We start from the raw sequence: 25,555 nt of genomic DNA on the forward strand, positions 1-25,555 counted from the left end.
CCTTCCTTCAGCAAAACAGTAGCTGCTGGCTGCCTGCTGACTCCCTCAGTGAGCTAAACTTTGCGCAGGGGATGGAAAGCTTCGTTCCAGCCACACAGGGTGAGCAAACTAACACTGGCCGTGGTCTGGATTCAGCACGTCTGGTCCGTGCACTCACGGGGGAGAGGTGTGGATGCCCTGAGCATCTGCTGGGCCCCAGCACACCCACATCCCTGCCCTTGGAGCGATGCTCCAGCACAGCTTCATCCCTGGTACCTCCCTTTGAAAGGTTGGTGCAACCTGGAGCCATCTGAAAGCCAAGGGCTGGCTTTTATCTCGGTGGTTGGCACGGAGCATTAGCGGGGCGAATGTTCTGATGGATCAATCTGGAAAAAGTGGGAGGGGATCTGCTTAGGCCAGAACAAAGAAACGAAAATAAATTAATTCCAGCGTGGTTTTCTATACAAAATTAGTCCTGAACATTCGAGGGAATGGATTCTGGGCATCGAGCAGAGGGTTTGGTCTCTTCTGCTCCCATGCTTTGCCGTGTAGCGTGGCGACATGCGTGGGGTCGGGCAGGGGGAGCGGCTGCGGTCGGGTGGGTTTAGGCTGGTCCCTGCAGGCTGTGAGCTGGCGGGGACAGCCCCAGCTCTGCACCCCTGCGAGGGGGGTGGCCCTCCCTGGGGAGAGGCATCTGGGTGCTGCCTGGCTCACTGGTGCCAAATGCCATGCCGGGGGGCTGCTGTGCCGGGGGGAAGGAGCCCTGTGCTGGGGGTGGGCAGGGGGCTGCCTGTGCCCCTGCCTTGGGGGTGTGTTTCCAGCAGCTCTTTGTCTGAAATCGGCTTGTTCTGCATCTCTGATTCCTGTATGAATTTTAACAAAGCTGATTTCATACTTTTGTGTTTCTCGCTGTAAGGAAAGCTGGGCTAAATTCACCCAGAGGATGCATCCTGTGATGCTTTCCACCCCTTCTGCCTGGTTTCAGGGGACACTGGCAGATGCCCAAATCCGGCAGCAGGCGAGGCAGATCCTGGAGAGCCCGCGCAGGGAGGGCAGGCGCTTGTTAGCCGGGAACACGCCTTGATTTTATCGATTTATGTCGTGTCTGACTCTTAGGACAACAGCTTCTCCGCAGCTGCTGCTGGTTCCTCTTCCCCACGCCCAGGATAGGCTCTCGGGGGAGTAAATAACCATTTTTCCTGGGAAACTGAGCCCTGCTTTGCTTTCTGCTGCTGCTCCCCTCCCTTGCAGAGGGACACAGCTTTGCAGTCAGCGGAGCCTGTCATTTGCATGCAGGGGCTCAGTTGCCAAGAGATGCTGCGAGCAGCGCCCATGGCGAGCTGCACCCGCTTTTCTCGCATATGCTAGTATTTTATTCATGTTTCTTTGGCTCTCGTGTTTGAAAAAAATAAACCTCATCAGTGTGCTCCGCTTCTGCAGCACACCAGTAAACGGCAAACACCCATGTGCTGGTGGTAATCCCAGTGGACAACAGACTCGATTCCTGCCTTGGGGAAGGCAAAAAGAAGATGAATATTTTCAAAGCAGAGAAGTGCTTGAGCTGCTCTTTAAATGAGCAGCTGGAGTCACATCAAGACCCAGAGCCTGGTTAAGAAAACTCTTAACCAGTTTGCAGGGTGGTGTGAAGGTGCGTTCCCCATTCTCGACACGCCGGGGGCTCTCCCACCCCCTTGGTGTCTGGGAAATACCACCCAGAACAGATTGGGTGTTTAATCTGGGTGTGAAATCTTGCATCCACTTCAGCTGACAACAAGAGCACTGGGGATGTGGGGTTTCATGGGAGATGCTCCTGGAAGGGCACCAGTGTCTCCCAGCCTCCTGTAGCCCCGTTGCTGTGTGGTGGCTTCCCAGTGCATGCCGATGGCCAGTGTCCCCGTGGGTCTGTCCTGGTCTGGAATGGTTGGAGTAAAAGGTGTAATTAGCTCAGGTGGAGGGCAGAAGGTCTGGACTTTTCAGGAACTGCAGAGCCAGGGCACAGGCATGGGAAAAACACACTTGGGAGCTGCTGGTGGAAGGAGGGAGGTTGTAAAGCTCTTCACTGTAATCTGCTTCTGTTTCCTCCTCGTTAGAGCTGGACAGCAGCTCAAAACCCCTTAGAAGACAGGGATCAACATGGTGGAAACTCAGCTGGAAAATGCAATTCTGGCACATCCGCAGTCTGTTGTGACCCTACATGGAAAACACGAGCTGAGTCGCTTCGCGGGACCTGTAGTGTCTGACCAGAACAGTTTAATTTCTTATCCTTTAATTTCTTTTCCACGCTGCAGCACAGAGGCGGGTTGGGAAACAGCGCCTAGGCATGTGTCTGTTGTCACTGCAGTGTCCCCTCCCTGAGCCACCAGCATCCACCATGGCTGGGCCTGTCCTGGCTCCGCGGGTGTGTGGGGCTGGTGATGTCCCCTGTCCTTGGAGTGGGGCTGACTCTGTGCCCGCACTCCTGGAGCCCTCCCATGCCTTTATCTTATCTCTGTTTTTCCTGCAGCAGCAGGGGAAGGGGAGCGTTGCTGTGTGTGGTGCGAGTTTTTGGTGGTAGCTCGGCACCCGTGCTTCCAAGTGCCCTGCGAGGTCTCTGTGGGGCAACGGACCTGCTGGTGCCAGTGTCCTCCCTGCAGCACCCATCTCTCTGCATTTCCCTCAGGGGCCTGGGTCAGTGCCCCGCTCCCTGCTTCACTCCAGCTGAGCAGGCTCCCTGCCAAGGAGCAGGGTGAGGAGGAGGTCGGTGCTGGAGGAAGGCTGTGGGCACACAGATGCAGGGTGTCTGCACCTCTCTGGGTGGTGCCAGGTGAGAAATTGGGCCCTGGGGAGGCCAGTTTGGGTGCTGGAGCATCAGGTGCTCCAGTGCAGAGCCAGGCTGGGTCCGCTCGTGGTGCTGGGGTCTGTGAGGGAGTGTTTTATAGCCATTTAAAACATTTAAATGGGTCTAGAGTAAGTCTAAATGATTTGAATATTTAATGGAATACATTTGGCTTAATTTCACTTTCATCCTTTATTTGCAATATTGAATTCAGCTGTGCAAAATTGGGTTTTTCTCTGAAAGCGGAGGGAAGGCAGCTGGGTCTGTGGGGAGGGGTAGGCTTTGGGGTGCCTCTGCCCCCCCCCCAAAATTTAGGGGCGTCCCTTGCTTTTGCCTTGCTCAGCCCCCATGACACCCCTGAGCCCTCGCTGCCTCTCCACTGAGCCACTGACTCATTTTGTTACCGCTGATTAATTATTTGCCCCAGCAGTTTATTCCCGGTGTGGATGCCAGTGATCAATGTGTGCGTGCGGGGAAGGGCGAGGGGCGGTGCTGGGGAGGGCTCCAGTGGGATATCGCTGCCTTTTCCTGAAAAGCGGGTGCAGGGGGGAAGCTGTCTCCGGCCAAGCTCACCAGATGCTGACTATGCATTGTCCTTCCTTGAAAACCACCTGCCCCTTCATCCTCTTCCCAAATAGCCACTTTCCTCCTCGCATCGACAAACATCATGGAGATGGGGCTCAGGTAGGTCCCAGCAGTGAGGTTTTTGCTGGACCCTGTGATGGTAGCACTGAGCATCAGAGAAGGGGAGTGAGGCCACAGTGCCACTGTACACGCTTCTGGCTCTGTCTGAGAACAATGGGATCCATCTGAGAGTGATGGGATCCATCTGAGAGCGGTGGGATCCATCTGAGAGCAGTGGGATCCATCTGAGAGCGGTGGGATCCATCTGAGAGCAGTGGGATCTCCATCTGAGAGCGGTGGGATCCATCTGAGAGCGGTGGGATCCATCTGAGAGCGGTGGGATCTCCATCTGAGAGCAGTGGGATCCATCTGAGAGCAGTGGGATCTCCATCTGAGAGCGATGGGATCCATCTGAGAGCGATGGGATCCATCTGAGAGCGGTGGGATCCATCTGAGAGCAGTGGGATCCATCTGAGAGCGGTGGGATCCATCTGAGAGCAGTGGGATCTCCATCTGAGAGCGGTGGGATCCATCTGAGAGCGGTGGGATCCATCTGAGAGCGGTGGGATCTCCATCTGAGAGCGGTGGGATCCATCTGAGAGCGGTGGGATCTCCATCTGAGAGCGATGGGATCCATCTGAGAGCGATGGGATCCATCTGAGAGTGATGGGATCTCCATCTGAGAGTGGTGCAACTCATAGAGCTGGCTTTGTCTAACAGGGGCACACAGCATTTTTAATCCCAGCTAAGCACCAAGTCCTTGCCTTGAAGGATTGCAGAACCTCTCAAAAGCAACAGCAAGTGTTTCATCTTCATGCCTGCATTGGGAAAAATATTTCTTCCCAATCATATGTGTTGGGAGCTTGTGATGGGTGATGCCCATTGCCTCTGTCTGTGGCCATCCCCAGGTGAGGAGAAGCCCAACAGGGGTCCAGGGGCTCAGTGATGCTTCAGGGCTTCAGCCTGGGGAAGATGTTTGTGTGACAGACTCAGCAGGAAGGAAGGGTCGTTGTCTTCTAGAGGGTGTAAGACTAGCAGCACCTCTCTGAGGGTGCAACCAGGCCTGTTGTGACCAGCTCGGCAGGGTTTGTTTCATTTTGTGGGTTTTTTTTTATATTTAATATATTGAAAGGAGAGGAGTGGCGGGGAGCTGTGTCCAGCTGCATCGATGCAGCTGAACCTGCCCAGCTTGGATGCCACAAACCCTCCACCCACGGTGAGCCTGGCCCTCGCCAGCCCCCATCCAGTCTGCCCGTGTCTTGGAGTGTTTTCCTCCTCCCTGCCAAGCCACGACGTTCCTGTGCCCAAGTGACACGCTGGGGAAATGGAGGCTTTGGTTTTTCCAGCTTCGCTTGCGCAGGCGTCACCACAGCAACCGCGTGGCCGCCAACCCCCCCTTTCACCCCCCTGCTGCAAACGCGCCGTCCGCCGTGTGCCGTTTTATGGCATTAACGTGGTTATTAGCGAAGCGTCGCCGAGCCGCCGCCGTCTGCAATGTGCACCTGTGGTATGATGTGTGCTGGGCACGGGGGTGACAGAAAAGGAGCCGGGGGGGAGTCCTGCCCAAGTGCCGATGCTGCTGTTCCTCATTACCAATAATGAGGCTGAACCGACCTCAGCTCCTGGTACCGTCCCCACCAGGGAGAGCTGCTGGTGTCGGCATGTCTGTGCCCTTTGCTCTCAACCTTGAAACAACTCCGTTAATGATTTTTTTTTTTTTTCCCCTCCCAAAGCCAAGTGCAGGAGCCTGATGGAGGCATCCAGGGAGCCCCAGCCCCTTTAGGGAGTGAAGATTCGCTGCTTGCAAGGACCTTGCCCTCCGTGATGCTGAATTTAGTCCAAATTACTGGGGTTTGCTTCCCTCGTGCCGCTCAATGGCAGCAGGTCCCCACCAGTGCCTCTGTGCCTCGCTGCTTCCTCTGAACCGATGACTAAGAAAAACACGACTGCGTGGCTGGATGAATAATTCAGCCCAGCCTTGTTGCTGGGGGGTTCGTAGCAAAGACCCTGTCCAGGGACCTGCTTGTGGGAGGGGGCTGGTCCCTGGATGAGCATCTTGCAACAGGGATTCAGTGCCCTGGGCAGTGCGGGGTCACTCTGGTTCCTTTTCTGGGCACACAGGGAACCTTTCCCGCTGCTTATGCAGCCAGATGGCTGGGTTTTCATTTGTTTTTTAAATTTTTTTCCCCCCAGCATTAAGCACACTGGGCTCTCAGGAGCTGCAGGGGAGCAGCCGTTTCTTGGGGGTTGTGGCTGTGGGAGGACAATGTCGTTTCCCTGGCACGGCCGGGCGCTCGCCCTCCCACCCCACCGGCAAACCACCCTCGGCGTCGCCCCGTTCACTGTGCGCCTCGGCGGAAACGCCGGGGGATTGTTGCTACTCTCAGCGTCAATTTTTAGAGCGCGGCGCGGGTTTTGGCAGCGACGCCAGCCAGCCCACGCAGCCCCGAGCAGTGCCAGCCTTGGGGAAGGACTGGCAGCTCTGCCAGGCTGGCGGGGGGATGCGGCTTTCGGGGGGTGAGCCCACTGTGTCGTGCCGTGGTGTGTGCCCGGGCATCTCCCCATGGCAGCTGTCACAGGTTGCATTTATTTGCTGCTGTAACCATATTTTGGGTGTTTTCGTAGGGGCTGAGGGTCCGTGGGGTGCTGGGTGGTCAGGGTGCAGGTCAGCGTGTGGAGAGAGTGGGGTCGGGGCTGTGAAGCATCTCGAGTGGTTGCAGTGTGGGTGTGGGCCTCCTCAGGCTCCCCCGAGTCAGTGCTTCCTGGTGGAAAAGCATGCCCTGAGATCACGCATGGCAGGTTTCGGATGAGTGAGCTTTTCTTTTTCATCTAAGTGCTGAAGCACACGCAGCCTGAAGCCAACCCCAAGCAGCTCCAAGGGTGATGGGTCCTGAGCCCCCTGGCTCCTTCCCCGGAGCTGCCACGCTTTGCTGACGGGGCTTGGGGACATGTGGCTGATGTGGCAGGGAATCACTTCCCAGTGAATCCTGGAGTTTGGGAGAAGGGCTGGCTGCAGGGCATTGCCGCGGGGCATCTCTGGTGCATCCTGGCAGCCCATCCCTGCAGCACATTGCCATGGTGCTGGCCCAGCAGCAAACGGCAGTGGCAGAACTGGGGGAGCCAGAGCCCTAACAGGGGTGACCCCACCTGCCTCTGCCTGAGACCAGACGTTTTTGTTGTGCAGAGGGGGAATAAAGAGCAGCGACTGTCCCATCTTGCTATGCCACCGGCACTATGGTAAGTGGCGTTCAGCTTTGCTGCAGGGATGGAAACACCCAAAACGTGCCAGCACGGCAGCGCCGGGGGGGGGGGGGGGGGGGGGGGGGGGGATAAGCACTCCCAGGCCTGAGCCTTGTGCCTGCTGCCCCACTGCAGTGGCTTTCCCCGGGGCTTTGCCAGCTCCTGCAGCATCGCCCTGCTCTGGGATGTAGGATGTGCACAAAAATCAGAGTGGTGGCAGCCGTGGGCCTGTGTGGAGCTTAACCTGGGGAGCCGGGTCTGCTGCGGTGGGGGTGCACGACGCAGCCCTTTACGTCAGGGTGAATCGCAGGTTGGCGAGGGGGATTCACAGTTCCACCTGAGCTTTCTTAAATACATTAAGGTGCTGCACTTATAAATGTGCATGAATTGATGTGAGAAGTGCTTGACAATGCCTAAAATAACTTTGTTCCGGAGCAAGTGTTAATGTGCGGCAGATGTGTTTTTCGTTCCTGAATAATACACACGTGAAGTGGAATTGCTCCCCAAAGCTGGGTGCACTGGCAGTCCCACCGGGCCCGGCATCACCAGGGGGTTGCTGAGGGAGAGTGGTGGGGAGTGGAGCAGCTTGGGGGCAATGGGTTCCCTGGGGTACCAGTCCCCCAGCTCGGTGCTGAGGTGGAAATTGTCTCCCGAGGACCCCGGCCGCTCCAGCCTCAGTTCTTGGCTACAGTTGGGCTTTTCTAAAGGATCTCCCCGATGCAATGAAAAAAATCAAGGCAACCACACGTGGGTTTTGGTTCAGTTTTATTTGAAAAAAAGGTTTCCAAGTGCCTGTTTTTTGCAGTAGCACCCAGCTGTCCGGGAGAACAGTCAGCCCTGTGTTCCCAGCCTGGACCTCACGGTGCCGGCCGTGGCAAGGAGGAGCTGCTCTGGTTAGCAAAGAGGAGGCAAAACCTCAGAAAACTCTCACCTGAAGTTTGGAAAGCAAACATGGGGCTGAGGAGGGGTCCTGCCCTGTGAGCAGGGGGCCAGGGCTCATCATGCTTCAGCCCCCACCACACTGCCCCGTGCCTGGGAGCTGCTGCACCGCGGACATGGGCCGGCGCCGCAGTGAGCACCCAGAGCTGGCGTGTGCCATCCCCAGGGTCTTAACGGACTTGTACAGACTTCGGCAAATCTCACTGGAGTTGTTCAGGCACTCTCTCTTCTTTAAATCCTTTGAAGGATTCAGCTGGACCAGGGTTTTCTGCTCAGCGAGAACACGGTTTTGAGAGCTGTCTGCCTTAGCTGCAGGTGAAGGAGTGTGTGTGTGTGTGTCTGTCTGTGTGTGTGATAAAAAGCTACAGATTCATTTGTCAGATCTTTGGGGATTTTTATTTCTTCTGAGGGATGAGAAGTGCTATTTAATAATGCTGTTTGCAACATCAGCTGCAGAAGATGCTGCGTTACTGCCAGATGCTGCCGGGGTGTTTGCTCCTGGATATTCAGACCTGATTTTTTTTAATTGGATTGCAAAGTCTTCTCTGAAGCTTTGGGCAAGTTTCCATCCCTTTAGGTGCCAGCACTCTGACACAAAGGCCTCCAGTTGCAGGTACAGCTGATGGCCTGCACTGTGCTGCACAGGAGTCTTGGTGATCAGAGCCCCAGGGCCTTCCTCAGCATCATCCTCCTCCAGGCAAAGTCACCCCACTGTGATTTATAGCCGGGCTGCCCAGAAGGCTGGTTTTGTAGCTCCAAAACCAAATTAAAATATTCTTCAGGCTGGGATAGGCCAACTGGAAAACGTTTGGACCAAGGAAAAATTAATCTTCCCTAGTTGCTTGCTATGCTCGGGGGTGCTTGGGGGTATGGGGGGTGAGCCAGAGGATGGGCTTGCAGCCCCCCGGGGCTGGGGGTCCCCTTGCTGGGTGTTTCCTGGTGACTTTCTCTTGCACAAACCCCACCACTGCCTGGCTGCTCTGAGGCCAAACCAGTTAAACACCTCCTGAGCTGGGACAGGCTTTGTGCTGGAAATGAGATGGCTGTGGCAGGGCTTAAATGTGTTTTCCAGGACCCTGCACCTGGACACAACTGGCCTGAGTCAAAATCACATCCCGCCATGTCCGGGGCGGCTCCTCCGCGGGGACCGTCCTATTCATCATCCTTGGGGGTGGTGGAGGATGGAGTGTGGGGGGACAGGGTGCTCAGCCCAGGGCTGGCTGCTGTCACCGGGGCTGTGGCGAGGGGGAAGCACAGGGTGCAAAGCAGGTGGGGGCAGCGAGCAGCGCAGCAGCAGCATGGAGCTCCCCGGCTCGTCCTGCGGCTCCAACACCCCACCAGCAGCTGCGATGGGAGTGCAGGGTACAGCAGCACCTGACACAAGGACTGGCTGCTTTGACATAGAATCAGAGAATCTTTTAGGTTGGAAAAGACCTTTAAGATCATGAAACTGATGCAAGGCTTTAGTCCACCACCCCCCTCCCCAGAGCAGAGTAAACAATTCCCTGTGTAACAGTAATGGATAACCCATTTTTCCTTCTCGTGGCATTGACAGCCGCCGTGTTTCCTGTAAATGAGAAATGATATTGCAATAAATGCTCTGTAGAGATTCTTGTTCCGCTTTGCAGCACGGTCTGTCCTTGATGAAGAAAATGAAGATAAATATGTTGAGTGCCACGTTACTTATTCTCGGTATTGGCACAGATCTGCGTGAGCCATCTCTGCCCCCTTTGTTTCCAAGGCTGCCTGGTTTAGCAGAAGCATGGATATTTTTAAAAATATCTCTTCTATTATAAAGTAGAAAAAAAGAGATGGAAGGGGTGAGTAATGCAGCCCAGGGTGGTGGGGGAGCTGCCGCAGACTGTCCCCGGGCGGGGAGGAGGGATGTGGCCATGGGCTCCATCCGATCCCGGGACCCGACCGTGTGCTGGGAGCAGCAGGGATGGGCTGCAGCCTCCTTGCTGACTGTTGTGTTTCGGTGTCTCTGGTCTCCAGGGCAGCTGTAGCAGATCCTATCCTGCAGATTTTTAAGGGTGTAAAACCCAGTTTCCCTGGCTGCCTGCGGTGCTGGGGCACAGGCTCTCTCCGATGTGGCAGGGATGTCTGAAAGCCTCACACAGCCACATCTCCCACCTGCTGGGATGAGCCCTGTTGGGCTTAAAAGCATTGATAGGCTGAGCCTTGTCGGCCTGCAGCTCCAGCAAGAAACCATCCTGCAAGGAACTGTTCCCTTGCTCATCGCCGGGGCCTTGCTGCTTAGATGGAGCAGCCAGGCTGGGGAGGGAAAGCGTCACCACCCGACGCTGCTCCACCAGCGACACGGCTGCTGCAGGCAATGCCGAGAAGCAGCACAGGACTTTATTTTAAAATATATGATCCTAACCAGATCCTCTTACCTCTAATCTGTCCCTAAGACAGGATTCTCTGCTTCTTGCCAGAAAATCCTTTTATGTTCAGACTGATGTGAATAGAAGATGATAAGTCACTAATTCTTCTGTGTGTCTGCTCTAACAAGAGCCTCAACTCTTACACTCTGCAGGGCTGGCAGCCAGGGAGATGTTAATTGGGCTTTAATGTAGTGTACATGGCTCTTGACAAAGGCTACTGCTGCTGACATCCCTGGGGCGTGCGCGGGGAAGGGGCTGCGGTACCCGTGGAGGCAAGGGGCTCTGCAGGGCATGCAGAGGGTCTGTGCCCACCTGGACATCACGGGTTGAGGTGATTTATATCGGGCAGGGCTTGCGGCTTCTCCCCTCTCTCCTGCATTGCAGGGCATGTTGTCCCCTGGCCAGGACCTGGGTGCAGGCAGGGAGGGGACATGGTGGGGTGACCCCGCAGAGGAGGCGGGTGGAGGGGACGCAGGGCTGGCTCCAGCTGTGGAGCGGATCAGAAGCACCGTCTGCTGCAAGGTGCTGTGTTAATCTGCTTTTCGCGGGGTCTGCTGTTGAACTGAGCAGCGAGTGCCGACACGTTATCGTTTCTGAAAGGATCTTGGCACCAGGGATCAGCGGCTGGCTCTGGAGCGTCTCTGCTGCAGGCAGGAGTGTGTGAGTCCTGGGGAGAGAAAAAAAAAAAAAAGAAAAAAAAGGCAGAACTTTCTATTTTTAGCTGCAGAGTGCAAACGCACAGTGCTGCCGAGGAAATTAATCACCTGCCCTGGAAGATGAATGGTCGGGTTTTCTCTCGGAGCAGATCTATGGGACAAAGCGGAGGGAGCGGCGTGGGGGTGTCCTGGCTGCCCGGGTCTCCTGGGGACGTGTGTCAGGGCCACTCAGGCACGTCACTGGCGGTGGCACAGCGGCTCCTCAGCTGAGGAGGAGGAGGAGGAGGAGGATCAAAGATGTTTCCCAGCACATGGGCCACCCTCCAGTAGGACTCAGCATGGCTGGCGTGGGACAACGTCCAGCCGCATGGCACTGCCCCGCATCGAGCCTGTGCCCCTGCCCCGCTGTCCCCATTCCTAGCAGCTTTCTGCAGGCTCCAGCACAGCGTTGGGCTGTTCCTTCCCCTCTCTTGCAGGGAATGTGCTTCTGAAAGGGTTTTTTCCTCACACTGGGGGTGGTGGGCTGGCTGGCTGCGTTCTCTGTCGAGGAACACACGCGCTGCCCTGTGAGCCGGCAATGGGCAGAGCAGCCCCGCCGTCGCCAGCTCTGAAAGCTCGGGTGAAGTTGAGGTAAGAGCTCAGTGCTGCTCTTTTTGCTCTGGTGTCTGCTCATGGTTGCTGAAACTTAAATATTTGTTCCTGGTTACTGTTTGTCTCGCTGAACAGACCTTGATTTTGGAAGCACAGATCCTTGTGCAATATCAGTCTCCTGCTCTCTTCCTTTTGGTTACCCCCAGCAGAAATAACAGGAGGTTTTAAAATCAAGGTTCTCCAAGAAAAGCTTTAAGCAGCGTTTTCCTGGAGGTCGGGTCCTCTGGCCTCGGGCACAGCCATGCTTGGGGATCCCCCGTGGCACTGTGCCAGGCTGCTGGGCCCTGTGGGGGGGACGGCAGAGCCACAACCTGCTGGGTGCTGGACCCCGGGACGCCGGGCTGGTGCTGAGCTGCCGTCATGCTCCCTGTTGTGCACAGGCTGTAAATAATGCAGAGCTGGAAAGTCAGAGAAGCTCCAGCTCCTCACTCGGAGCCAGCCCGGATGGTCTGTACCCCAAGGCAGACCCTGCTGCCGTGTCCCAGCCTCCCGGCACCCCCCGTTTGTTTGGGCACCCCCGGTTTGGGCACCTTGTGTTGGCCAACACATCGGTGCTGATGCAGGAGCCACCTCGGCCACCTCCATCATCTCTGGAGTGACGCATGGTGCGAAGCCTGTGCTGAGAGTGGGGCCTGCAGCAGCTCAGAGCAAAAGCACCAACGGTGGGGAGCAGAGGGGACCTTCCTCCTCCTCCTCCTCCTCCTTCTCCTCTAGAGCAGCTCATACCTTCTAATTTATGGCTGTGTTAGGAAAGTGAGGGCTAAAACCCAACAAAATGACTCTTCCAGGCTGCAAGCAACCAGCAATTTGGTTTGGCTTGGGGTTTTTTTTCTTTCTTTCATTTTCCCAAATGAAAATGAAATTTTCTCATTTTGGGTCTAAAAAAAATCACCCAATTTTGAAGGACCAAGTTTTTAGTGACCAGCTTGTACAGATGGAGCAAAGGGGGGCTGCTCATCAAGCCTTGACCTTGGCAGAGAGCTGGGCTGTCCCTGAGCCAGGCTGCGGTGGCTGGAGAAGATGCTGAGCCGCCAGGACCAGCTCGCTGGCAGCAGCACGCGCGTGTGTGGGAAAACTTCAGGGTTTTAATGAGCAAATTTAATGCAGTGCCCTGCTGTTTTGGGCAGATTTCCATATCAATCCTGAATCTCTCTGTGCAGCCGCTTTTGGAGGTGGTGGTTATTTGTCTGTCTGTGGCAGCCCCATCACACCCGCGTCCTGGCTCCTCCTGGAGGTGCTGGTGGAGCTGGGGGCTCCCCGGGCTTTGCTGAGTGGGAATTTGGATCGGGGTCCCACCTTGGCACGGGGCTGGGGTCCCCCAGCACCCCTTCAGCCAGCTCACCCTTGCCATGCTGGCTGTTTTCCTCCTGGCTTTTTAAAAATAAAGGATGCCCCAATCTATGCACCTGCTCCCAGGGTGCTCCTGGGCGGCGGTGGGGTCCTGACAGCCCCCCGTGCATGATGTCGCAGCCCTAATGCTGTTGAAGGGGGGGGGACTGCACTGTCAGCCCCCCAGCCCGCAGCTGAGCTGTCACCGCTGCTAATTAACTCAACCAGTGCCCCAGCCGCCTGCGCTCTGGTTTGATGTATATTCACTAATGCAATTTTTTTCCCCTTTTCGAAGAAACTCGCCCCCGGTTTGCCGTGGGGGCTGCCTCCGAAGTGCACTAATGACATTTTGGGTTGGTTTAATGGTGTTTTTTTTTTCCTTTTCCATCGTGAAAGCGGAGATGGGGATGGCTGAGGGCCAGACCCCCGCCGGCTCTGGGGACAAGTCCACCGCAGCAGAGGCACTGGCACAGCCGTGGCCCTGCCAGTGATGACAGGGATGGGTGCCCTCAGCCCCCCCCGGGACCTCGCAGCCCCCCCGGGACTCTGCAGCCTCCCTGGGACCCTGCAGCCCCTGGGTTTCTCTCCTCTCCCTCTCTCCAGGCGACAACCCCAGCGGTTTGGGGAGGAGCAGGGCTGCAGGCTGGCCACACTGGGGTCCGTCAGCCAGACCCCAAACGCTGCCCGTCCCCTTTGCACCCTCCGGGGCCAGGCTGTGCAGGGGGATGCTCTGGGGTGTGGATGGGTGTTGGTGAGTGCTCCTGGGCAGCATCACTGGAGCCAGCACCCATCAGAGGCTCTGGGGAACCAGGGCGAGGGGTTTCCCTAGTTGGAGCCTGAGTGGTGTCAGCAAGCAGCTTCCCATTTGTCAATTTAATCGTGAGGCGAGTTAATCCGTGTATCCGATTTAATGTTCTAAGGCTTTCATTAATGAGTTAATGTGTGGAAAAGCGGGGGGGAGGCCGGGCGGGCTGCAGTGCGGTTGCTGACCCTGGGTTACGCTGCAGCTTTCTCCAGCGCCTACGGACGGGCCGGGATGTGCTGGTGGCTCCTGAGGCGGTTCACCGGCACCGAGGGGACCCCGTGGACTGGGCAGGCGGCATTTCCCAAACTGCAGCGGGTCACAGCTGACCTGGGAGCAGCGCAGAGCAGCAGCCTGGCAGCAGGGGCACCAGGCTTGGGAGGGACCGTTGTCTGTCACCGGGTGCGTGTTTCAGGGGGCAGCGCGGTTTTGCTCCATCAGCGGGCGCCTTCCCCTCCCTCCTCTCTGTCTCCAAATGGCCACTCTCCTGCCGTCGCTGGGGTGGGATTGTGCCGGGGCCGCAGCCAGCGGGGCCGTTGGTGTGTTGATAACGCTGCTCTTAATTGAGGACCATCTGCACTTGGTAATTTAATTTTTCCTGCATCTGCAAGGTTCCAACTCTATTTATCTGACGTCCTGAGGATTATTTAACTTACGAGCATCATGTTCCTCCAACAAAAGCACTCCAGGCAATCCACTGCAGCCCCTGCTAGAAGATATTTTAATAACATTGTCAACACCCCAGGAAAAAGGACACATAAAAACTGAAATTGCAAAGGGCGACAACAGAGCTGAGTTGCAGGGATGGCTTTCCTGCCTGCTTTTGCATAGCGGGTGGCCTGCTGTGAGTATTACTTCTATTATATTAAACTGTGCAAGATTAAGAACAAACCCTGAGCAACACAACCCCTCGTCACCATCAGGCCTGGCAGCATATTTTGTGTTTCAGCGCATTGACACACGTCTTGGCTTTGTCTTTGGATGCTTATTAGTAGTTAAACCCCCCAGCTGTGCCTTTGGAGGGCTGTGAGTATGGAATTGAACTGCATCTTCTTAAAAAAAGAATAATAATTGGACGCTAGAAAGTCTGTTAGCCGTGGTATGGGGGAAGACTTGGGCATCTGGTTCACGTGGCACCAGCGGGAGCTGTTGCGTGCTGCTAGCAGCAGCCTCTGTCTTTTCCCACCCCGCTCCTCCCACCTTCTGCTCCATTTCTTCACCCGCATTTTGCAGCCGCCCTGTGCTTGGGGGCAGGCAGAGATGCAGTCAGGGATGCATGCAGGAGACACTGCTCTGTTCCACACCTAAACCCTGGGGAAGCCTTTTTTTTCCCCCAGCCTGGTCCAGCAGCACCTGGGTCCACACGCAGACTTTAATTAAGCATTTTCCCCGCCCCTAAAATGTAGGTCAGTCGTAATTAGTGTGAATCCTGCTGCTGCCGGCTTCGCTGTTAATTAAGCTCCCGAAGTGGAGGTCGATGCCTCAGAGGTTCAGCTTTTTCGGCTGCTCACCAGATGCTTTGTGATCACTTCTGCTCAGCTGGTCCGTGCTCAGGGCCAGGGTCATGTTCTCCCTCCCTCCATCCCATCACCCTTGGAGCACAGCCACAGTGGGGATGTGGCCCCATGCCTGGGCACAGCCGCCCCTCATGGCACATGCTCTCCTCTGAGCAGGAGGTGCTGGTTTAGCTGTGGAAGGGCACTCATTTGGTGCCTATTTTAATGTGAAGCTCCTGGTGTCCTCATCCCTTGTCATTATCCATCACACCAAGCGTCCTCATCCCCTCAGAGGGCTCCTAGTGCTCGTGCCGAGATCCGAAGCAGCTGGGGGCTCCAGGGCCAACGGGGAAGTGCAGTGTTTTCCTTCCTCGGCAGCTCCTGGCACGGTGTCCCTGGCACGGTCCCTGGCAGGTGGCTTTGGCAGCTGGTTGCCACCGGTGGAGACGGCGTTCAGATGAGCATCACCCAGGTGCGGAGCCCAAGGCTCCCAGCCCCTGCACCTTGCAAGGATGTGCCGGTGCCTCCAGCGTGGCACTGGGACCTGCAGGCAGGACCCGGGGTTTTGGAGGGCGAGCTGAGCTCAGAAAGCAGATCTGCTGCGGGAGGGAAATCCGCCCCGTCTCACCCACGAAGCGGGTGCCTGGCGAGGCCGTTCTCCATCCGCTGGGATGATGGTGAAGGTGCAGCTCCTCCGCTCGGGTTTTCTCAGCGCTGATCGCCATGACGTGTTTCCACCCCGGCAACGGCTGGTGGCCACGCTCGCCCGGGAGCCCCTTGGGGCAGCGGGGACGCTCCGTTTTAAGCACTTCAAGCCTTCAGTGGCTCCAGGGAAAGCCTCGGCACGGTGAGCCGGTCCTGACCCCCGGCCGGGTCCCCAAGCGCTTACCGGCTCCCCCACCCCACAGCCTGGTTCCCTATTTTTACCGCTCTCGGGCTGTGAATCACTTCGCTCCCTCATCTCGGTCGCTGCCTTTGAAGGTATTTATAAACCACGATCGTCTCCCCTGCGCCTGCTTTAGCAGACTGTGTAAATTTAGCGCTCTGGCTCACTCCTGCCCTCTCCTCCTCGTCCGTATCCTCTCTGTTCAGTGAGCATAGATGGGCAGGAGCCGAGATGCTCCCTCTGCACTGATTAAAAACATGAAAACACCAACAAAGAGCCTCATCGGCACCGTCCTGGCGTGGTGATGCTGGACACCAGCATCCCGAGGTGCCCGGTACTTGGTGCCGAGAGGCATGGGATGCACGGGGGTGGCTCTTGGCACGCGTATGCCACCGTTGCCTGGGAGGGTTTTGGTTGCACCGGAGCTGGTGGCAAGTCTGGTGGTGGGCAGGGGTGAGCCAGGGCAGAGCCGGGGAAGGTCAAGGTCAGGGCAGCCCTGGTTGTGCCACGGCCATGCACCTGAGAAGGGGAGAGCACCCCATGCCTGCTCCGGAGCAAAGAGGATTTAAATCCATCATCACCAGAGCAGCAAGGGGCTGCCCTGTCCTGCCGGTGCACAGTTCCTGGCCGTGTTTTCATCATGTCCTGCTAATCCCTGAGTTAATTTCTGGGGATCTCACAAGCAAATGAATCTCTGCTCCTTCCCCTGGGACCGCAGGGTCTTTAGGATTGTGTTTGATTAATGTTTGGAGCTCGCCAGGTGGTCTGTCCCCTGCCCTCGCTGGCCGACACAGCTGCCCAGAGGGGCACCAATGGGCTCCCCCCATGGCCCCGCACTGCTCGGCCAGGACACACTTCGGGTGATCACAAAAAGTTTCCTGTTGGGTTTGAGGAAAGCCCCACAGAGCAGCACAGAGGGGTACTGCCCCCTCTCCTCCTCCTTCCTACCTTTTTTGCTAAAAACAAGCAAAATAGGAAAAAAACCCCACAAAACTGAGAGAGAAACCGATGCTCACTGGAAGAAAAATGGGTACAAACAGCAGAAAGAGGAGTTATTTTTAAGTTGCTGACTGAATATGGAGTAGCTGGCTGTCTCTTTTGAAGGCCATTAAGATGGGATGCTGACGCTCATTAATTTATTGCCAGAGGTCCTCTAGCTCGAGCCCCACACTGCACTAAATCAGCCTCGCAGATGCGAGGATTTAAGTATCCAAACAGATGTAGCTCACAGCAGACACAGGGAGGGATCTCCTGGCTGGGCCATGGTGCAAAAGGCTCCGACAGGTCCTGGGAGCAACGTTTCAAAAAGTGGAGAGAGGAGATCAGCCCGAGGGCTCAGGATGGGGACCAGGGTGCTCTTCTCTTCTCTTCTCTTCTCTTCTCTTCTCTTCTCTTCTCTTCTCTTCTCTTCTCTTCTCTTCTCTTCTCTTCTCTTCTCTTTCAGAATAAGGTGCTGACGGTGGATGGGGTGAAGGTGAAGCTGCAGGTATGTCCCCGTGGCCCCAATAGCAGCTCCCTCACCTCCCACCGTGGGTGTTTGGGGTTGGGTAAAGCCCCTCGGCAGAGGAGCACCCCAGAATCGAGTCCCCCATCTCCATCCTTTGCCATCACGTCTCCCGCCCCGGGACAGCCTTAGGAGCGCTTTCGGGTGCTCTGTCCCCGAGGCTGGGGGCTGTCCTGGCCACGGTGACCTCCCCATCCCAGTCCACCCACCTCCTCAAGGCTCAGTGACAGCAGCCGGAGCCGCACCCATGGGGTTTGCCCGGTGCTTCCAGGCAGCTCCTGCTTTGGAAGGGCCGGAGGAGGGTTAGAGGGACTGAGATCCTCCAAAGGGATCCACGTCCCCAGGCTCAGCCACATCCAGCTGCAGGACACACAGCTCTTGTGTTCCCCTGCACCCAGAGCCGCTCTGGCCCCCCTGACCCCTCTGCCAGGAGCTCAGTAACGACATTAGCACTGATCTTCCCCTGACAGCAGAAACGAATCGCTGCATTAAAAACTGATAAATTAAATTAGCAGGTCCCCATGCATCCATCTGCTGGATGGATTTTTCTGATTAAGGGACACGTTGGGAGCCCTTTGCCATGCACCATCGTCTCCGCGCGCTGAGGAGCGGGGAGGCGCCGCTTCAATATTATCACCCCTGTCATTTTTCCTATTGCTGTCTCTAGAAGCAAAAGGCTGAAGGAGGTTCCTGGGGGTCGCACTGTGCCGGCTGGTTTGGTGCTGGTTTTGGTGCTGGGTGGGTGTCACGACCCGCACTGGGAGCCCAGAGAGTTGTAAAAGTTCTGTGATCCCCTTGGGTTCAATTAAGGTGAAACGACACCAACCAACCAGGTAAAATGTTTTATTTGCAGTAGAAACAGCTTAAACTTGGAAAAGGATAATGAACAATGTGGTCTATTGTAAATCTGTAAGAAAATAAAGAAAGGAAAGGAAAGAGAAAGGAAAGGAAAGAAAAGAGAAAGTCAAAGAATCTGGATCATCACCCCTGGCTCCAGCGTTGTTGCAGGTCCAGTGATCTTGGGTGGTGGGTGCACACCCAGTGAAGTTTCCTATTGCCTTTTAAGTTCATTTTATTAGCTGATTTTCATACTAGATGAGGAAAGGCAGGTATTCCATGAACTCATTTCCATGAGAGACGAGGAAAAAGGAGGAGCAGGGGTTCTGCACACGCACTGAGGGGGAATGGGGTGCACCATTGAATCGGTGGTCGTGCTCACTGCTTCCACCTTTATTTTTCCCTCAGTTCCCACAAATTCTTGCTGCCTTTCCTGCTTCTTGAACAATCATTCAGTTTCAGGGGCAGGATGCTCACCTCTTATCAGGCCTTTCACCTGAACATCCAGTTTCACTCAGCCCATGTTTCCCAACTTTGAGGTTTATCTCAGGAGTTTGTCAATACAATCACAAGGGAGGGGGGGGTGTGCACCTTTCGATAACCTCTGAGCCTCCTTGGGTGACATAAGGCCACAGATCGACCTTGAGGTTTTCTGTCGATGAATGTTTGAGGTGTTAATTCCTTCAATTCCTTCCAGTGGGGTCCCTCAGCCCATGGCTGACCCCTCTGCTCCCGTCTGCCTTCCAGATCTGGGACACGGCCGGGCAGGAGCGCTTCCGCAGCGTCACCCACGCCTACTACCGGGATGCCCACGGTAAGCACGGCCACCTCTGCTTCCCAGGGTCGGGGGGCAGCCCCCTCCCGAGCCCCAGCGCTAGCCCGGGTGAGTCAGGCATCACCCAGAGCCATATCCCCGTTGGAAGCAGGCACCGAGCCTCCGCTTGGCCGCGCTCCTGCCCGGCACTAACGTGCTATCCCTCTCTCTGCAGCCCTGCTCCTGCTCTACGATGTCACCAACAAAGCGTCCTTCGACAACATCCAGGTAACGGTGGCACCCCCGGGCCCCTCCTGCCCACCCCGGGGTGCCACGGGCTGGGTGGTGAGTGCAGGTCAGCGCCGGGGAGCGGGTAGGCGCTGTGGGGGATGTTGGAGGTTGGAACCAGGATTGTTTCCAGAAGGGCTGCGGGTAATGGTGAGCACCCAATCGCAGGTCCACCTGCGAAGGCACCACAGGACAGGCAGAGATTTTCCCCTTCATAGCAAATAAAAGGGGTGATGGCGTCACTTCACCAGCCAATTAACGTTGTGTGTAATTACAGCACTGGCTGGAGAACTCACTCTGGTAAACGTGCTCAGGCAGATTTACTGAGCGAGGTGCTTCCTCATCCTCCTCTGAGCCTTCAGGGCCTGACGGGACCAACCCTGGCCAGGGCAGAGGGTTGCATCCTGCTGTGTGCTCCTCACGCCCAGCAGCCCTGCTCTTCCTGCCAGCCTTTGTGGGGGTCCCTGTGCCCCCTCCCTGCAGACCAGGCTCCTCCGGCTGATGCTGAGCCCTCACACAGGTGCTTCAGGGGTGTTGGGGAGCAGGATCTGGTGGAGGTGGGGGAGAGCAAATGCTGCCCATGAGCACATGGCCTTGGCATCCCCTCCCTTGCCCCGCACGGGTACTGGGGGCCACCTATGCCAGCGCCAGCTCCGCTGGGAGCCTGGGGAGCAATTAGGCTTGAATGAATAGGATGTTAATTGCTCATGTCCCAGACACAGAGTACACGGTGTGTGTCTGCGGTGTCTGCAAAAACACCCTGTTCAATAGCACAGGGGGTCCATGTGGCATTAACACCGCAGGATGGGGAGCCCCTGGGGAGTCCTGCACCCCCCTGACCCCCCTGGGCCTGGCTGGCTGGAGTTGTCCCTGCGCCGGAGCATCCTTCTGTTGGTGGCTCCACAGTCCCAGAATCCCAGAATCATCTCAGCTGGAAAAGATCTTTAAGCTCCTCCAGTCCAACCATGAACCTCACACTGACTGTTCCCAACTCCACCAGATCCCTCAGCGCTGGGTCAGCCCGACTCTTCAACCTCTCCAGGGATGGGGACTCCCCCCTGCCCTGGGCAGCCCATTCCAACGCCCAACAGCCCCTTCTGCAAAGAAATACTTCCTCATATCCATCCCGTGGCAGGGGATGGGGCATGTCCTGCCACCCTGCTCCCATGGCACCAGGAATGTTTCCTGCAAGCTGGGACCAGCCCCAGCAGTGGCATTTTCCAGCCTGGGGAGCTGGATGGCTCGAGGAGCTGCTGAGCCTAACGGAGAGTGAGTGTTGGTCGCTCTCTGGGCTGCAGGCCTGTGCTAAGGTTGTGATCCTGCAGCAAGACAGAAAAAACACTTGGAGGTTTCACCCTGCTGGGTAACACGGCCCTGCTGGTCAGCACTTTGCCATGAGCCCAGAGCTGGTGCTCAGAGCTGGGGCACAGGCAGCAGGGTCAGGGATTACAGGGAATTAGGGCAGATTTGATGAGATTAGGTTGGATGAGAGGGCAGGGAAGTTTGGGGAGGCAGGTTCAGCCGCCTGCTGGGATAAGTGTGCTTGGCACGGGGGCAGGACATGGGTGGGGGCCTCATCCTGGAGCAAACCCTCGGCCTTATCCTGCAAAAGAGGTTTAGTCTTAATGTCCCAACCGAGGGGGAATTTGGGTGAAAGTCCTACAAGCACCCGTGGTCAGACGAAGCAGTCAGCAGGGCTGAAAGGCTGCTGTTAGCCTTGAAAATTGTCAGCAGCCAAAGCATGGTCCCCCGGGGTTTTTGTTTTCCATCTAACCCCCGGCCACCCCCTCCCTGTGTCCACATATCGCCCCCAGCATTGCCTGGGGACAGCAGCGAACCCCAGAGGGTGCCCAGGACTGGGGCAGCACCCCATCCTCCTTGTCCTCTTCCTCATCCTCTCCCAGGGCTGTGCTAACACCTCTCTCTGCCTCCCTCCCTCCAGGCTTGGCTGACAGAGATTCACGAATACGCACAGCAAGATGTGGTCCTCATGTTACTGGGAAACAAGGTGAGCCCGGCCCCATGGCTTCACCAGAGCCTCCTCTTCCTCCTGACAGTCCCACAACGGAGCCATGGGCAGGGGAGCTTGGGAGGGCATGAGGGTTGCCTGCTGGTGACCTTGCAAATCATCCCAAATTGCTCTTGGCCATTCCTGTCGGCAGGTGGATTCAGCCCAGGACAGAGTGGTGAAAAGGGAAGATGGAGAAAAATTAGCCAAGGTAGGTGAGGTGTCTGTCTGCTGCGGCGGCGGCTGGCATTACACGACCTGCCCAGGGATGTGCGAGTGTGCCAATGTGTACTCCATAATGTACCCTGGTGAAATGGTTAACTGGAGCCCAGTCTGTCCCAAAATACATTTGGAAGCACTTTGCTTTTCTTCCCATGTCTTGCTTTCCTCTTCCTCTTCATCCGCTCTTCTTCCTCTAAGCTTCCATTAATGTTTTCCACTTCATTGTCCTCAAAAATAATTTCTGAAGCTGCGTAAGAAACGCCTGAGCTGCGAATGAGGGCTCAGCTCTTCCTGCCCACCACGGCAGAGCTCCTATCCCAGGGCAGGGTCCGAGCTCCCACGGCAAGCGCTGACGTCAGCCAGGGCTCGGCGCGAGCTGGGGGGCTCTGGGACCACACTGGGGGACGTTTCTGAGGCTGGTGTGTCTTGTCCCACAGGAGTACGGAGTGCCCTTCATGGAGACCAGCGCAAAAAGTGGCCTCAACGTTGAATTAGCCTTCACAGCCATCGCAAAGTGAGTGAGTGGTGTGGTGGCCGTGCTGGGCACCTCTCCTGCAGCGGGGCCAGCAGGCTGAGAGAAAGGCTTGGCACCAGCACCCAGCTTTTCACTCCCCAGGCTCCCACCTTCAGCTTTGTGCTGGCAAGTACTTGCCATCTCGCATGAGATATGAAATGTCTCATCAGGAGGAGTTTTAGCAAACTATCTAGGCTAGGTTGAGTTCAACTGAGCTGGGCCAGGCAGCTAGAAAACAGGCAGCATAGGGAGAATTCAGTAGGCAGAAAAGTAACATGTTTTTCCCCTTCCTGCAGAGAACTGAAGCACAGGTCCATGAAGCTGCCCAACGAGCCCAAATTTAAACTCCATGACTACGTGAAGAAGGAAGTGAGAGGCTCGGGCTGCTGCAGGTCCTAATGCGCTCGGTGCATTTGTACAGACTCATGCCAAGTGTTTGTGCGCCGCGCTCTCTCCTCGTGGACGTGTGCATGTCTGTCTGTCGTGTCTGTATCTGCCTAAAAGGTGAGCCCAGACGTGGGGAATGGAAGAAGCAGCAGCAGAAAAAGCTCTCCAGGCTGCGGCGGGCGCTGGCTGTGCTGCAGCCACCTGCTAGGCGCTGCTCCCCGAGCGCCCACTGCATCCATCCACACCACGAGCCCTCCGGCTTCCCTGGCCAGTCGCTCCCACCCGGCTCACAGCCGCTCATCCCCTTGATGGGGGGCTCAGGAGGGGAGTGGGCTGGTGTCTCCTGTTGTGCCCCCCAGGGCTGTTTCCACCATTCAGCAGCAGCCAGGAGTATTATGAGGCTTCTTTAACGATAGTAAGAATTACAGTGTGATTAAGGGCAATGAATGCTTCTCCCCACCAAATATCTGGGTAGGAAAAAGCCCCAAATTCCCCTTTCTTTCCCCACGTACCTGGAATTCAGCTGTTCAGAGCCTGGGGCACATGGAGACTTGTTTTCAAGGCAACCAGTTTTGTAGTTGCTTACTTCTGTCTGTCCATCTTTCATGTGGTGTGACACACCTCCCCGATGAGGGTTTCTCCTCTTCCCCATAGAAGACAAGCGCTTAGCTGTTGGTCTGAGTAAGCTCCTGCTAACCTTCTGTTGTACAGAGATTTCCTGAATGTTTGTCTGTTTGGTAAAGGCTTTGGTTCTCTTACTTCTGCCGTTTCTGGTACTTTAATTCAGAAGAAATCTAATGTATTGCAGCTTATTCTAAATACCTTCATGTAGGTGTGATGATAGAGTTTTTAGACTGCAACAGTGCTTTGATATCTTCAAAGTTCTCTTGGGACAGCTCTTTCTTTTAACTGAAGAAAGCTGGGGGGAACGCTGTAGGCATTGATTTTACAGGTTTCAGACTCTCCTGCCAGCTCTGTTCAATGGACTCCTCACCCCTTTGGTCTGTTTTTTTTTTTTTTTTTTTTTTTAAAGCTGCACTTCTTAAGTACAAATTCGAATCTGGATCAAGTGTTTGGCCTTTGGCAGTTTTCTAATTTGAAAATTCCAGGTACCTGCTACACTCAACCTCCCCACACTGCCCTAAATTGACCATTTAAAATAAAATAACTCATCCTTTGCTCCCCGGCTCTCTCAGCAGTTAGTTCAGATGATCCTACCCCGTGTTTTGCTGGGGGTGTTAGCTCCAGCCCTCCACAAAAGACTCCCCTGCAGCTACCACTGGGATTCAGGCAGGCAAGGACTCCTCACAGCTACAGGAAAATGAGCAGCTCACCTGTTATTGCACTGTAACTGAATGAAAAAGGATCCTAATATCTGAGACTTTCTCTGAAATAACTGCAACAACTCTCTTCACCTTCACCCGCTCTAAGAGGTGGCAACACCTGCTACGAGCACACTTAAAATGTTTGCGAGTAGCAGCAGCACACAGGGAAGGCTCTGAAAGTTGATTGGGCACTGTCAAGAAGCACAGAAGAATCTGTAAACTCAGTTTCCCGCTGCTTTGGCGAGCTTCGCTGTGCTCCCACGGCTGCTGCCTTGTCTCCTACACGAGGTGGCTTATCTTAGAGCCACCTCCCTTCTCCTTCTGGGCTGCATAGCACACGCTGGCTGAGGTGAAATAAAAAAGAGTGGGATTTTGTGCAGTCCCCGAGCGTGATAAGTACCAGTATTTTGGTATCGCAGGTGTGCAGGGGAGGGCCAGCCTGGCAGAGCCACGGGACAGCAGTTGGGCAGCTCCAGGACCTGCCCTGGGCCCAGGTCTGACTGGATCTATTTTCTCTAAGCCTGATCTTAGCGGTGCAGCAGCAGCCCCCATCCTGAGGTACCAGTCACTGCACGGACATGCTGCCCCAGAAGCTACAGGGAGTCGTAAAAATAAGCAGCAATATTCTTAACACTCCCATCAGGTTGATGCCTTCTCTCCCTGGCAGGGCGGGACAGCCTTGCATCTGTCTTGAAGAAACAGCTGCTAACTCTCTTTACTTCTTCAGTGTGGGACCAAAACCAATTTAAAAACTAATTTAAATAAGGAAGATGTAAATGTTACCCTTTGGAGTACTTTCGATATGCCTGTTGGGAGCCAACTCTACTACAGCAGAGACATCACAACCGCATTTCTGGTATTAAACCTGAACTTTAAGCCAGACTCAGCCCCCAGTCTCAAGTTCCCTCTAGACTGGTCTCCCAAAGCCCACGCTCTGACCTCGCCCTAAAGCTCCTCCTCAGACTGTTATTTGGCATCTTCTTACATGGGCCTTTACTGCCACCAAGCGATAAAGAATTAATTGTTCAGAGGACTCGGCATTACATGCGACTTCTCATTTTTGCTGGCTCTTGTTTACAGCTTTTGTTTCATTCCTGTTAATAAAAATTTTTTAATAATCTTTGTGGCTACAATGGCTTTTTTGATCATCTAACATACACACCTGTACTGTTTAATTATTCACAGTTCAGCCCATTCTTGAACCCATCTAGACCCTTCCATTACCAGCTCTGGGTGCTCCAGTGCCCCCAGAAAAAATTAAAAGGGTGCTGGGCTAAGCCAAGCCACAGCACGTTTTAAGACACTCTGGTTCCCTTAAAGCAAATAGTAGTAGTAGAAATGGTCTGCTGAGTGCCCAAATACAAAGTTTGAAGTTGGTCTGTGGTTTTATGTGCTACCCGTGGGACTGGTGAAAAACAGAAGAAAAAAAAAAAATGTCTTTTGAAAACTTTATTAGATCTGTAAGGCATAAAATTGACCTAATACAGAAACCAAAGTGGAGATCCCCTCTGTTTACCTTAAGCTACCCCATGTGGTAAAGTCGATGACTTTTGATTTCTTCAACTTCGGGCAGTTCTGTTGCTTGTTTTAAAAACCGACTTCCACGTTGTACAACGTGAGAAACAGCAGCTCCCCCGTTTGATACAGCAACCCTAAGAGTGCTTTTCTTAGCCATACTCGGAGCCGCACCGCTTGCTCCGCTACACAACCCCTTAACAGCAACTGCTCCAGCCCTAGTTTCAGCCACCCGCGACCCACTTGTGCTTCCCCTGCAGCTGCAGATCCCAGCAGTACCTTACAGGAACGCAGGGTACGCCAGAAACAAGCGACGCCGCATTTTACCTCACCGAAAGCCCGGGAGTTGCCCGCCCCGCCTGCAGGCAGAGCGGCCGGTACCCGAGCCGCCCCACGC

General features: G+C 55.4%; 1 protein-coding gene and 1 long non-coding RNA gene across 2 annotated transcripts in view; one reads left to right on the plus strand and one right to left on the minus strand.

The window, feature by feature from the left end:
• The window catches only part of RAB26 (RAB26, member RAS oncogene family), a 28,341-nt gene extending 4,855 nt beyond the window's left edge, over window positions 1-23,486 (plus strand). The window contains exons 2-8 of the mRNA XM_026858810.1: window positions 17,249-17,290; window positions 18,893-18,959; window positions 19,135-19,187; window positions 21,130-21,195; window positions 21,350-21,406; window positions 21,855-21,931; window positions 22,228-23,486. Coding sequence (XP_026714611.1) covers window positions 17,249-17,290; window positions 18,893-18,959; window positions 19,135-19,187; window positions 21,130-21,195; window positions 21,350-21,406; window positions 21,855-21,931; window positions 22,228-22,330 — 465 coding nt within the window. The 3' untranslated portion in view covers window positions 22,331-23,486. The remainder of the gene's footprint in view (window positions 1-17,248; window positions 17,291-18,892; window positions 18,960-19,134; window positions 19,188-21,129; window positions 21,196-21,349; window positions 21,407-21,854; window positions 21,932-22,227) is intronic.
• Window positions 23,487-25,081: 1,595 nt separating this feature from the next.
• LOC113485573 lies at window positions 25,082-25,549 on the minus strand. Its single transcript, XR_003399451.1, has 2 exons — window positions 25,353-25,549; window positions 25,082-25,295 (listed from the first exon to the last, which is right to left on the minus strand). It is a non-coding gene; the product is annotated as an uncharacterized LOC113485573 (long non-coding RNA).
• Window positions 25,550-25,555: the final 6 nt, after the last annotated feature.

This window comes from Athene cunicularia (assembly GCF_003259725.1).
Source record: "Athene cunicularia isolate RWA chromosome 14 unlocalized genomic scaffold, athCun1 chr14_part1, whole genome shotgun sequence".
Lineage (NCBI taxonomy): Eukaryota > Metazoa > Chordata > Aves > Strigiformes > Strigidae > Athene > Athene cunicularia.